General features: G+C 38.7%; 2 protein-coding genes across 33 annotated transcripts in view; one reads left to right on the top strand and one right to left on the bottom strand.

The window, feature by feature from the left end:
* Positions 1-13,648, top strand: part of Mlh1 (mutL homolog 1) — a 61,789-nt gene that overhangs the window by 34,185 nt on the left and 13,956 nt on the right. For 2 of the 4 annotated variants that reach the window (XM_003473471.5, XM_063260339.1), the window contains 6 exons: positions 2,755-2,863; positions 5,714-5,777; positions 8,587-8,751; positions 9,323-9,415; positions 9,694-9,807; positions 10,907-11,205. In XM_003473471.5, the coding sequence (XP_003473519.1) occupies positions 2,755-2,863; positions 5,714-5,777; positions 8,587-8,751; positions 9,323-9,415; positions 9,694-9,807; positions 10,907-11,074 (713 nt within the window). In that variant the 3' untranslated portion in view covers positions 11,075-11,205. Of the gene's footprint in view, positions 1-2,754; positions 2,864-5,713; positions 5,778-8,586; positions 8,752-9,322; positions 9,416-9,693; positions 9,808-10,906; positions 11,206-13,648 lie in introns of those variants that run through there. The other 2 variants (XM_013156290.3, XM_063260337.1) reach the window with 2 other exon arrangements.
* Lrrfip2 (LRR binding FLII interacting protein 2) overlaps positions 12,348-13,648 on the bottom strand; it is a 111,884-nt gene continuing 110,583 nt past the window's right edge. For 28 of the 29 annotated variants that reach the window (XM_063260341.1, XM_013156291.3, XM_063260346.1 and 25 more), the window contains one exon: positions 12,348-13,636. In XM_063260341.1, the coding sequence (XP_063116411.1) occupies positions 13,526-13,636 (111 nt within the window). In that variant the 3' untranslated portion in view covers positions 12,348-13,525. The remainder of the gene's footprint in view (positions 13,637-13,648) is intronic. The other variant, XM_013156292.3, reaches the window with a different exon arrangement.

The following is a 13,648-nucleotide window of genomic DNA, read 5'->3' as shown; positions in this document are numbered from 1 at the left end:
CCAGGGCTTCTGTTGTGAAGTCAGATGCATGATCTGGCTTTGAAACACTGAAGGATTCTGACTCATTCTGCTTCTGACAGGAGTGTGTACAGATTTCTAGGGCTCTGGGGACATTAGGATACGAATGAAATACAGTTACTTTATGTCCTAGTAAGAGGCATGAGGAAGCCCAGTGAAGAAGAGCCCTGTGCTGGGTAGTTAGATGCTCATCTGCCCCTCACCCCACCCCACCCCTACCCTTCCCTGCTGGCAGGACTGTACTCCACTAGCTGTGGGTGCATCAGAGGAGGCCATGAACATCTGCTCAGAAAAATCTCTGACCCAGAAGTTTTTAGTGGATTACAATGCTCTTTCCTCCAGCGCCTCATTATTCAAGATTATTTGATGTTCTCCATCTTTTAAAATAATCATTTTCTATGTACACAGAACATCCTGTAGAGACATTCCATTTCCAGTGGGAACAGAGGGGAACACTTACACTAAAAATGAAGAAAATCAGCCTCTTCTTACATATGTAATAGTATGAGAATTTACTTGTGGTACCCACAGGATTAAAGAACAGATACAGAAGAACATGGTGCACAGGCCCCTTGCCATGCCTCCTTTCTTCCCGATGTCTCCACTTCCTCTTCCACCCTCACTTCCTTTTGGGTGGGTGGTATGTTTACTTCTTTCATTAAAAATAATGACATGGGTGTAGCTCAGTGGTAAAGCACTTGCCAGCCGATGTGGCTTCTTATTTTAATCGTAGGAAGTTCTCCTAAGTCTGTGATAATTAAAGATACGCTGTAAGTGGGGGTGGATGGGTATGTGTGATATAGGGAAAGATACGCTCTTATAGTGCCTTCTGAAAAGCTTACACTTGAGTTTCTCAGCCATATGGAGTTGGTTTGGGTATGGTGTTGGATTCAGTTTCTACTTGATCATCTAACTATTCTGCATTATAGTTCTCAGTTTATTTTTATCAGTCATACGTACTCAGTTGTTCTCTGCCTAAAGCAAATCCTTTCGTGGGGTCTTTGGTGACTCAGACTGCTTTAATAAATTACCATAGACTGGATGGCTCATTAAGCAATAGAAATTCTTACAATTCCAGAGGCTGAGGTGTCTGAGATTGACTTGTTGAGAGATTCATTATATGGTAAGGGCATACTTCCTCTCAGTATCTTCTAGCTGTGCTCTTACATAATGCAACAGGCTTCCTGGATCTCTTTTCTACATCAGGGCACTAATCCCAGTCGCGAAGATGTACCCAGTCACTTCCCCAATTAATACTGTCACTTTGGGGATTAAGATTTCAGCACACATTTTGGAAAGACACAGACATTTAGATTGTAGCAGTGGCCAATTGCGTTTGCCTTTATACTATAACTCACCCTTATTTGAAAATTGTTGAATTTAGAATTTCAGAGCAGCAATTGTTTTTCCTTAGAGCATTGAAGGTATTTTTATTTTTTTTCCTGATTTCTCCTATTTAGTTGAAAATGTAGCCATCAATCTTATTTAGTACTTAGGGCATGATCTGTGTTTTCTGAGTGATTTTAAGATATCTTTTCTTAATATCCTGCTGTACCAAGTATAGGTTCTGTTGTGTCTTACAGAACTATGATTTGACATTTTTCATCACTTCTGGTATATTCTCAAATATTTTGTCTTCAAAGTCTTCAAATATTAGCCTCTCTTCTCCATCCCTTCTGGAACCTAAGAGATGTGTATTATCCTCCCTGTTACTTTCCAGAAGCTCTTTTTAAAAGTTTTCTCTTTGCTTCTCTGTGTTTTAGATGACTTCTTCAGAGTCACCTACCATTTCGTTGCCTTGTCAGCACTGCCTAATGAGTTCTGTCCATCTTGATTTTAAATTATAGTTACTAAATTCATTTTTACAGTTTTTACATGGTTCTTTTGAAAATCTTGATCTTTTTTCAAAGTGTCCTGCTGCTTACTCATAGATTTAACACCTCTTGAACATGACCGTACTTATTTAACTTATTCTTTATTGATATTTCTAAGCTCAAGGCTTTGCAGATCTCCTAGTTTCTGATACTTTATCTGGATTGAAGATGGATTTCTACAGGATTAATTTGTATTTGATTCCAACAGGGATATGGAAAAACGACCAGCCCTGGTATCATTTTAAACTGAAATGTCTACTTAAGGTTTGCAAGCAATCTATCTGGCATAAATACTGCCTGCAAAACCATGAGAAAACCAGTTTAGGACCAGTTCATGATTACACACTGTTGGAAGTTTTTTTCCTGTACTATCTAGCAACATCAAACTTTGGGGTGGCATTTTTGCATTTTGAGGTAGAGTGGGCATGGAGCATCATACAGTTTTTCTTTTCACCCAAGGTGTAGCCTTGGGGTCTTAACTTTACACATGGGGCAGTGTCTTCTGTTAGACTCCCCATTTCAGTCCATTTTTAGGATTTGTCTTTTTGCACACAAACAAAACTTACAAAGACTAAAGTTCATAGCTCCTGAGATTCCTCTAATTTTAAATAAACATAGCTTCAGAGCTCTCTAGGTTCCTGTTGGATCGTTAATTTTTATCTTGTATATTCCGTAATATTTTAGAACTTTTTGTCGCATTTTAAACAGTTATGTGTTCTGCCTTTGGTTTGTCTTCAGTAGGAGACTCAGCTTAGCACCTTTGCTGTCGGGTGCGCAGTGCTGGTGCTTGGAACTAGAGGATGAAGCAGTGTTGGCAGAGTTCCAATACTTAGCCAGTTTCTGTTTTGATTTTGCTTTCTAGCTCTCCGGGAGATGTTCCAAAACCACTCCTTTGTGGGCTGTGTGAATCCTCAGTGGGCCTTGGCACAGCATCAGACCAAGTTATACCTTCTGAACACCACCAAGCTCAGGTAAATCAGTGCGTACATGAAAAGAAAACCCATTAAGCTAGAATAGTGGTGGCAAACCTGTGGCACACATGCCACAGTGAGCTGTTTGTATGTATTGAAAACTCTAAGGTTCACTACTGCTCTGCTAGAAGAAAGGTACAGGGCACAGGAAGCTGGGAAAGCAACAGGAAGTAGCTGTAAGGGCACAGGCTTGAGAATCAGACAGATGAGATTTCAAAATCAAGCTTGACCATTTTCCACTTACGTAACTATGAGGAAGTTATTTTCCTCAGATTTCTCCACTGTAACTTAGGTTCTTACTACTTAAAACTTGTAGGGGTTTTTTGTTTTTTGTTTTGTTTTGGGTTTTTTTTAAAGATTAAGAAATAAACTAAGATATAAACAACTCTTTTGAGGATAACAAGAGACATTATGGCAGCCATTGTTGATTTTCCTATGTCTGGTTTTGAAGGCCCATAATGCTTTCACTCTTTTGTTTTGATCAGTTTTATACTATTCTGTTTTGTCTGAATTCACTGTGTGTGAAGATATGGACAACTGTTTTGAAGAAAACAAGAGACATTATGGTAGCCAGTGTTGATTTCTTGTGTTGTTTTGAAGTCCTGTGTTGCTTGCATTGTTCTGATCTGCTTTGTTTTGTTTTGTTTTATTCTCTTTAAAATAAAAAAAGTAAAAATAAAAAATAACCTAAGTAACTCAGTTAAATGTTGGCTGTGTCCAGATGTTGAAGCCTTGGTAAGGTAGAGAATCCTATCTGCTTTGTGCAGTAAGTAGTATGAGGGAGCCAAGAAAATCTGATACCTCCTAGTTTTGGGAGTGTACCGTAGGCTTACTGTAACCACCAGACAAGCCAGTAAGGCTGATTAGTACATAAAGGGCGACCCTACCAAACCATATACCTCATTCATAAGTGGTAATATTTCTGTTGTTTCCAGCAACCGTGGTAGATCAGCTCCTATTTAGTACAGAAGCTATATCAAATATGTTCTCAAATAATTAATAGATACAGATTCTGCCACCTTGTATATACTTGACATCACTTATCTACTGTGTATCTCTTTCCCTCCAAGTCCTGCTGTGGCCTCAGAGTTCTTGGCCTTGTGAGTGTGGCAGCCGCTATACATTACTTGGACTTGGCACATTAGATCAAAACCTAAAGCTTATCATTGCCTCACATACCTCTTTGGGTACTCACAATCCCCTCTACTGAGGCTGGAAACCCTTTTGGTGTACCTCTTTATGAGTTCCATTGTTGCCTTTTCTTTTCCAGAATATCTAAATGCATAACTTCCAGGGTTCTAAATCATTGCGTTCAGGTTTTCACCTCACAGATACAAATCCAGGCCATTCTCAGTATTGTAGCTATAGGTTGAGCATCCCTAATCTTAAATTCAAAGTTCTCCAAAATCTGGAAGTTTCTGAATACCATCATAATGCTACAGTGGAAAATTTCACACCATGAAACTTTGTTTCATGCATAAGATTTTTAAAATTATTATGTAATGTAAAACTATCTTCAAGTTCTGTATCTAAAGTTTATGTAATATATAAGTGTATTTCTTGTTTAGACATGGGATATTGTAGTCAAGGGTTGTAAGGAGAACAATTACAATCAGGACACAGAATTTATAATATTATTTATGATGGTCACCCAGAGTTAAACACAGAAAGTGCAGGAAATCTATCCATAACATTAAAGACTCAGAATTTGAAGCCAGAAGCCTAGAACCCATAGCAATGTCCTGCATGAATCCAGATGAAGACCCAGAGCTCATTGACAGTGCCTCCCACAAGTCCAACTGGAGGTCTAGAGCATGAGAAGGACTCATGCCAGTCTATTTCACCAGTCCACATTGGGAAGGTCCAAAGGTTAGTGGTGGAAGCTAGAAAGTCTGTGCCAGCAGGGTGAAGGAGCTGTGCTGGTAGGTTGAGGTTCTACACTGGAGCCAAGAAGTCATGCTCAAAATAAGAATCAGGGCTGCTCTGAAAAGCACCACAGCCATCCTCAGCAACACAGAGGTCCCAAACTCCTCTGTCGATAAGAACAGTCAAGTACATGCCAGAAAGCCAACATGACAAGTTTCTCCTGGAGATTAAGGGGCACACCTCTTCCCTTCTGGAGCCAGGAAGTGATGCTTGATGTAAGGACCAGAGCTCCCCCAAAGTGAAACACAGCCACTCACCAACAAGGTCCTGAGCTCCTCCGATGACAGTGGTTGAATTCACACTGGAGAAGCTAGCCATGACAAGCTCCTCCAGGAGAATCAACGGCTCAAAACATCAACACTTAGGAGAACTCACAATGCCTCACTCTTCTCCACATCTCTGTTTATGCTGGCAGCTTTCCTCATGTGGAACATCTACACTCAGCACCATGCTGATTTAATTCAGCTGGTTTTAAATCGACCACCAGTTTTTAATCCATAACATGGACCCTATCCCCACGATAACATATCTGTGTAAGCATTCTAAACTCTGGGGAAAAGTGATTTACAGGTTTAAGTGGGGAAATGGTAAGCAAACAAAATAATGGTGAAAGTTTCACTGTAGGCTATTGAAAACCTTTTACAGCAGCAGCAAAGTGGGGACAAGCCAGACTTTGTTCACACCTGTCTTTGGAAGCTGGCCCTCCATATCCTTGTCTGGAAAACATGTTGGGAATTCCAGGTCTCTAGAAGAATAAGAGATCTTAGACTGTTAATTAGGTTCCACAGCAAGGCAGAATCTTCTGTTCGGCCCATTTGTGTTTCAGGGGTTACTTCTCCTATTTATCCTTATTTGGTTGGGTCTCAAGTATGGGTTCGGCTTTTTCTTAAAGTCATTTTTTTTTTTTCTTTCCTAAATTTTCAGTGAAGAATTGTTCTACCAGGTGCTCATTTACGACTTTGCCAATTTTGGTGTTTTGAGGCTATCGGTAAGTAGATTGTCTCCTCACTTCTGAAACTTTTAACTGGTCACTTCTGAAAAGAGGAGTGCTGTAGTATCTTACATTAACTTTTCTTAAATATGCTGCTTAAGAGTTTCAGTACTGTGTATTTTGTATTTGGGGTTTTCTAATTTCAATAAAGTTTTGTGTCTTTTAGCAAAATAGTCATTTGGTAGCCAGCTTAAACAAATGCTAGTATTTATTTTTATGATACTAGAAATCAAACCCAGCACCTTATACATGGCCAGCAGGCCACTCTGCTATTGAGCTACATCTCTGTTCCCCTAAGTGGAGAAAAACTAACTTTCTTAGTTTTGCTCCATTTGTTTCAAGACTTTTCAGTGCTTATTTTAAATTCAGAGTAAAAAATCATACTACCTATCTTTAGAATTTTACTTGATATACTCTACTAGAATTTTAAGTTTGGATTGTATTGAAACTGTAGATCAATTTGAGGAGAAAAACTGTTAGATTAATTCCTTAGTATTTCACATACTTTATGCTATTGTAAATGGTAAACAATGTTTCCCATTTTTATTGCTTATATAGACATACACAAGAATTTTGTACATTGACATCTTGCAACCTTGCTAAACTTTCTAGCTTTAGTAACATTTCTATGGATTCTAGTAGCTTTTCCACATAATCATGTCTTCTGAGCAGAAAAGTTTTGCCTCTTCTTGTCCTATCTGGTTAGATTTTCTTCTTCTCAACTGAACTGGCTAAAACTATCAATACAGTGTTGAATAGAAATGGTAAGAAAGGAAATCCATTTTTTGTTCCCGATCTTAAGATCATGATGTTAACCTAAGTGTTTTCATAGATGCCTTTTGAGGGTGAGGAAGCTCCTTTCTATTCCTTGTTGGTTTAAAGTTTTATTTAGGAATAGTATGGAATTTATTCAGATTTTTTCTATATCTACTAAGATAATCATAGAATTTGTCTTTTTATTAAAATATAGAATATAATACATGGACTGACTTGGATGTTAAACCAATCTTGCTTTCCCTTGAATGAACACTGCTTAGTCAATATATGGTATCCTATTATCAGATTTTATTTGCATCTATGTTCAAGAATGTTACTAGTATGTAGCTTTCTTGTATTGTCTCCATGTGGTTTTAGTATTAGGATAAGACTATCCTTGTTTTAATGAATTGTTAAGTATCTTCTCCTTTTCCATTTTCAAAGAGTTTGTACAGAATTGGTCTTTATTCTTTTAATGTTTGGAAGATTTATGACTGAAGTCATCTAGACCTGGAAATTTTAATAGGTGAATGTTTTTGCTACAAATTCAGTTCATCAGATACAGAGCTATTCAGGGATACTTATTTATTCTTGGGTAAGCTCTGGCCTTTTTTTTTCAATCTGGCTAAATTTTTAAATTGGCAGAGAATTTTTAGTATTTCTCTTCTTTTAGTACTTAGAGATTTGTGTTTTTTTGTTTTCTAATAGTGTCAATTTAAGTCTCTTTAACTTAGTCTAGTAAAAGGTTTACTAATTTTACTGATTCTCTCAAAGAATTTTTATTTCATAATTTTTCTCTTAGTTTTTGTTTTCTATTTTGTTGATAACTGCTCTGATCTTTATTTTTTCATTTATTTTGGTTTTGTCTTCTGCTTTACATTTCTTAAGTTAGAAGCTGAGGTCACTGGTTTGAAACCTTTTTTTATCATATAGGTGCTAAGGGCTGTAAATTTCCCTTAAGTACTGCTTTACCAGCATCGCATAAAATTCGGTCTCATTTTCAGTCAATTCAAAATATTTTCTAATTTGCCTTTCATTTATTATATCTACAGATTATTGAGAACTGTAATTTAGTTTTGTGTCTTAGGAATTTACCAAAGATTACTGATTTTTTATTTAGTCCCATTCTGGTCAGAAAACATACACGAAGCCCTTTTTATACCTCTTGAGACTTGTTTTATATATTGTGTATACTTGAGAATTTATATGCTCCATGTTGTGTATCAAATTGATAATGATGCTCAAATCTTCGATATTCTGAGAAAAGAATATAAAACTCAGCTATCATTGTGAATCTCTTTGCAGTTATCTTAGTTTTTTTCTTTAAATAACATAAAGCTCTTTTTGGGTATACAAACATTTAAGACTGTTATCCTTTAAATCCCATTATGAAAAAAAAAATCACCATGCTGTACGTTTATAACATGTAGAAGTATCACAAAGTAACATCAGGAGAAAAAAGTGAGATATATATTGCCTTATTTTAACCATAGGTTTCATTTTTCTTCGTCTTATGATTTACCTGAAATGTCATTGAACTTATTCTTTCTTGCTTTTATGATTCAGGCAGTAGAAAGGATGTGCCTGTTTCCTAGAAACATCAAAATAAGCTGCATGCGTCTTTAGGCCTATGTGGAAGTTCATCTCCATGTTCACCCTTTCTTCTTGGTTTGGAGGGGGCGTTTAGGGACTGAGGTTGAAATCCAGGGATGTTCTATCACTGCATTTTGGGTTTTTTTGGAGACAGTGTCTTGCTGAGTTGAACTGGTTGGCCTCTAAATTGATATCCTTTTGCTTCAGCGTCCCAGGTAGCTGGGATTACAGGTACAAGCCATTGCCCAGCTGCAGTTTTGTTTACCACATCTTTTGTTGAAATCTTAATTGACAAGAAAGAGGTTTTGTTGTGGATTGTTCGGGTATTTCTTTTGGTGGTGTTTTTCACCTGCTTTTCTGATAGTGATCTGTATTCTGGTAATAACTTTGTGGGAATTCAAGCTTCATTTAGATAGCCTGTTAAGGCTTGCTCCTTAAGAGTCTTGCTTTTTCCTAGGAGCCAGCACCACTCTTTGACCTTGCCATGCTCGCCTTAGACAGTCCTGAGAGCGGCTGGACGGAAGAAGATGGTCCCAAAGAAGGACTTGCTGAGTACATTGTTGAGTTTCTGAAAAAGAAAGCGGAGATGCTGGCAGACTATTTCTCTTTGGAAATTGATGAGGTGTGGTGGCAATTCATATACTTCTGTTGTACTCTCCATGTGAGTTAGCATGCCTGTATGCAGACCACAAGTTATAGCCTATATGAGGACCAGAATACGAGGCTTCCCCCAGAAGCAGCACATGACCTTTGGTATCCTCTCACCCCCCATTTGCATTTCTAGGTTACAGAATTGTACTATCATCCATTCGTGCCACTTTTGTTTTCAAGGTGAAGGACACAGACACAAGGGTGAGATGCATCTCACTGTCCCTTGTAGGCTGCAGTAAATACAATTGTGCCACTTGCTCCAGTTTCTTCCCATAACCCCTGGATCGCTGGGGCTTTACTCCTGACGTATGCGTTGATTAGTGAGCAGCTGCAACAGGAAGGTGGTTCTGCTGCATATCAGGACAAAGCTGTTTTAACTGCTTAGCTCTTCTGCCCCCAGTGCCCAGCCTACCTGCACACCTAAATTCTCAGAGTGACCAGTCTGAGGACAAGGTCTGGTGAAGAACTATAGAGAAATACAGTTCATTTAAACTGTAACAGTATTCTTATTAACCCCTTTCTGACCATTTCCCTATATGCAGGAAGGGAACCTGAATGGATTACCCCTTCTGATCGACAACTATGTGCCCCCTTTGGAGGGACTGCCCATCTTTATCCTCCGACTAGCCACAGAGGTAAATGATCAAGCATACTAAATACTCAAGCAAATATTAAGGGTATGTTTATGTGTGCCAGAGGAAGAGGGTGCGTGAGTCCACTTGCATCTGAACTATAGATGACAAAGGGAAATACCTGAAAGTGCCATCCTCACCTGAATATTCCTCAATACTTAGCAATCCAATGTAGTTTTAGTGCCTAAGATACCATATTTCCTTTTTGGCTGTCTATGGCTCCATTTAAAAATAATGCAATGAGTATTATTTGTCTTGAAATACTGAATTCTTTGAAACAGGTAAATTGGGATGAAGAAAAGGAATGTTTTGAAAGCCTCAGTAAAGAATGTGCTATGTTTTACTCCATCCGGAAGCAGTATGTATCAGAGGAGTCGACCCTCTCGAGCCAGCAGGTACTCTGCTGATGCCTACTGGCACTCTGGGAACGGGAAGAGTCCCCACATTCTTTCATTTGTCACTAGGTTCAAACACAATGGCCGCCTTTTTAAATTTTCTTCTGCTAGTTTAGAGTCATTTTAAAAACTGTCAAATGTAGAAACACATGCCATCATAGTGACAGGGAAACCTGAGTTAGATAGTACAAGGCTGCTAGGTCTGTAGCTCCCTTTGCAGGCAATTAAATGGGCTTTCTGCCTTCCTTCCCCTTACAGGTCAGTTGGATACAAAGATCCTGGGTTGCAAATGTTTGTCTAGTCAGATAACCGTGTTTTTCAATCAACAAATATTTTAGAAAAGATGAGAGAAAAGGGTAAAAATAATGTAACAACCACAGGATAGCAACTTGAACACATCATTACCCTCAGTGATTGCTTACAGGCACCCCTTGAGGTGAAGTGATCTGTTCCAGGTTCATCCATGAGGAAGCTGCAGGACAGGTGGTGTGCTCTAGGCTTCCCAGGGCCTTGAGTACCTTCCAGGCCTTCCTAGGTCCTGTCAGCTGCTTCTCTATGGAACTTTTCATTCCAACAGACAAGGCAAGGCAGCACACTTGCCAAACTGTGCTGAGAGTATCTTTTTGATTGGAAAAGTATACTTCAAGGAAAGGGCAGATGACATTTTCTTGTACATGAGACAAATAAAGCTTAGAAACAACATGACAAAATTACCGTTTTTTTTCATCTGTGCAACTTTTAGGAAAACACAGCTAGTTGAATTTAGGTATTTCAGCTGTTGTCATCCAGACATCAGTCAGCATCAGTGGGTTAGATTGTGCATTCAGCACATCCTCCCTTTACAGATATAGAGGTCCCATAGAAGATAGTTCATAGAGCAGTGACTGCTTTTGCCCTCAAAATCCTTGTTCCATGTGTTCAGGCCTATAGATTCCCCCCTCCTCCCCCCCAAAAAAACTTGTATTGAGGCCACTTCCCAAGCTTTAAACCACACAGCTCATTACAAGCCACAGACACTTTCCAGACCCAATGCCCTTCCCCTCAGCCCAGAAGCCAGTATGTGCCAGGAGGCTTATGACATCTAACTTGTGTGTTCCAGAGTGAAGTGTCAGGCTCCACTCCAAACCCCTGGAAGTGGACTGTGGAACACATTGTTTACAAAGCCTTCCGCTCACATCTTATGCCTCCAAAACATTTCACAGAAGATGGAAATGTCCTGCAGCTTGCTAACCTTCCAGATCTATACAAAGTCTTTGAAAGGTGTTAAATATGACCATTTATGGGACATGGGGTGTTTTGTATTCCAATGTTGTGCCTAAGATTTAAGGTTGAGTATGTGCACAAGTAGCACATCTTCCTGTACAGTGGGTTGTAAATAAATTGTCAGATGTGTCCTAACATGGTTTCATGTTAATTTCATTACATGTGAAAATTTTCCTAGATTTATTTTTGCTTATCTATCAGTCTCTGTTCATGAATCCCAAAAGAGGTCAGACTCCCATGGGAATCTGATATAGTGTACTTCAGGCACCAATAAGCATTCTAAAAGATTTCTAAAAAGTCTTGAAGATTTCTTTGATTGTTCTCTAACTTGATAAAAGTATATGTGTAATATGTGTGTCAGTTCAGATACCTATTAAAAGACCTGAACAAGTAAGAGACTCTTAACAATTCCTGAGAAAGTTATAAGAATCTGTATTTTCAGTAACCAAAGTTAATTTATTAGGGTAAAAACTTGAAAGAAGAAAATAGTTACTCTTTTAACTAGCTATAAGCACTAGCCACTTAGGAAGTTTCTAGGTATTATTGTTTGAAGGAGAAAGTATAGATTTCAATTGTAAGTGCCAAAATATGCCATCTTAATATTAGACTACATTGATAGCAACAGAGCCAGGGAGGAAGACTGGTAGTGGTTTTAAGGTAAAATCCAGGCACAGAGGTATTTCAGTTCACAAACTTAATTCTTTCCATAAGTTAGTCACAACGTGAATTACACAAGAACGGAATCAAATTCAATGATTAGGCTCGTTGTTGGACTAACGGGAAAATTTGGTTCAGTTCTCATCCAGTTCGGTCTGCAACTAGACTTACAAAAAAAATTAAATTTGTGAACTGAGGTAGCACTGTAATGGACTCAATGAAGAAAGTTCTGTGGAAAAGAACACGATATGAATAGAGCCATTTCATATAAAAAAGACTGGGACAACAGAATGGAAGCTACGTATTTGTCTGCCTATAAAAAAGGCAAGTTTCTGGCAGTTAAAACTCCAAACAACAGAGTGCGGTGAGCTCTGTGAGCCTGGTGTCCTTGAAAAGAGAGAGGGTGTGGTTTCCCAAGGAAGGGAGAGCTAAACCAAAATGTCTGTTAATTCCAGTTGGGGGATGAGAGGCTAAATCTGCATTTCAGAGCATTTCTCACACCCATCACCAGCCACAGAACAGTTGTCACTATTAGAAAATTTACAGGATGCCAGCTCACTTCAGGAGATTGGTTTCCATGTCTTTAAAATGAAGGGTAATTACTCTGAAGAAGGGAACACTTATTGGAGATTTTATTCACTTTGAGTTTATTATCTAGTTTCAAATCTAGCTATTATCTTAAATGGTCTTAATTCATTAAAGTTTTTCCCAATATATTTTCTGTGTAAGCACTTTGAAGCTACATAATCATTTCCATAAAACCACCTTGATTCTGACAGCAAAAGAACATCACAAACCCTGCAAAGTGGATATACCGGTAACTTGACTTAAAACCAACCTCAAACTTGATACCTTTAGATGAAATTAACAGTTCTTACAAGAAAAGTTCTATATTCCGGTTATTTTTCCTTGAGAGAAAAAAGAGCAGCAAGACAAGAAAGGTATCGTTGCCATGATTTGCTTTTAAAGGTTCCTGTATCAAAATAAGTGTGTCATGGTTGGCAACAGTGTGTGTTTAATAGAATCTCGAGGCAGATCTCCCACCTGCCTGTCCATCCCCTCCCTCTACCTCAGGGCTTGTCTGAGGTTTCATTTCACAAATAAGCAGCACATGAAAATACTATACAAGATACAGCACAGTGGATAGGGAAGACTAAGGACCTCACTCTTGCTTTAAGAGTAAACGTATTGGGCTTCCCTGTCCCATGCAGTAAAGCAAGTTTTATATACACTACTCATGTATTTCCTAACATTTTCTTATATAAATTTAAACATTTTACAAAAAAGGGTTTTTCCTCCAAACATAAGTTTGAGTGAAACACAGATTCTCCACCAATGAAGTTGTTTTCTTCACTAAAGTATGAATGCTGACAGGAAGACTAAATGTCTTTTGCACACTGGCGGTTACTGAAGTCTGCACTGCACTGTGGAGAAGGCACTTGTGTTTTCTGAGGCCTCCAACAAGTGTCTCAGCACTCAGAACTGTTGTCCTCTGACCCCAGCCAAGGCCTCCAAGTGCCCAGACACTGAGGCAGCTGGCAGAGGAAACGCTGAGTAAACTTGATCCTGAAATTAAAAAAGCACAGACCAGTTCTTAGTCTCAAATAAAACTACAAATAAAATCCAAAGTGATCATGAAGATTCAAACCTGCTTCATTCTCATAAATTATAAAATACAAAGGTGCCTATTTTAATGACAAAACTCAAACAGTACTGAAAGGGGTTTGTGTCAATATATGAGTCAGTTCCACTAAGCCACACAGGCTCCACAGAGCTGCGCACCAGGGCGAAGGGCCTACTACTGCTGGGCCAGAAGCGCTGTCCTATTGGCTTTCATCTTCTCCAGCCGCTTGGCTAGGTGGCTGTTGGTCATTTCCATCTCCTCGATTTTGTCCAGTGCTGTTCTTAACTGGAGACAGGA

This window comes from Cavia porcellus, unplaced genomic scaffold (assembly GCF_034190915.1).
Source record: "Cavia porcellus strain 051 isolate PalLab524CR breed Dunkin Hartley unplaced genomic scaffold, mCavPor4.1 scaffold_13, whole genome shotgun sequence".
NCBI lineage: Eukaryota > Metazoa > Chordata > Mammalia > Rodentia > Caviidae > Cavia > Cavia porcellus.
This window is presented reverse-complemented; position numbering and strand designations above follow the sequence as displayed.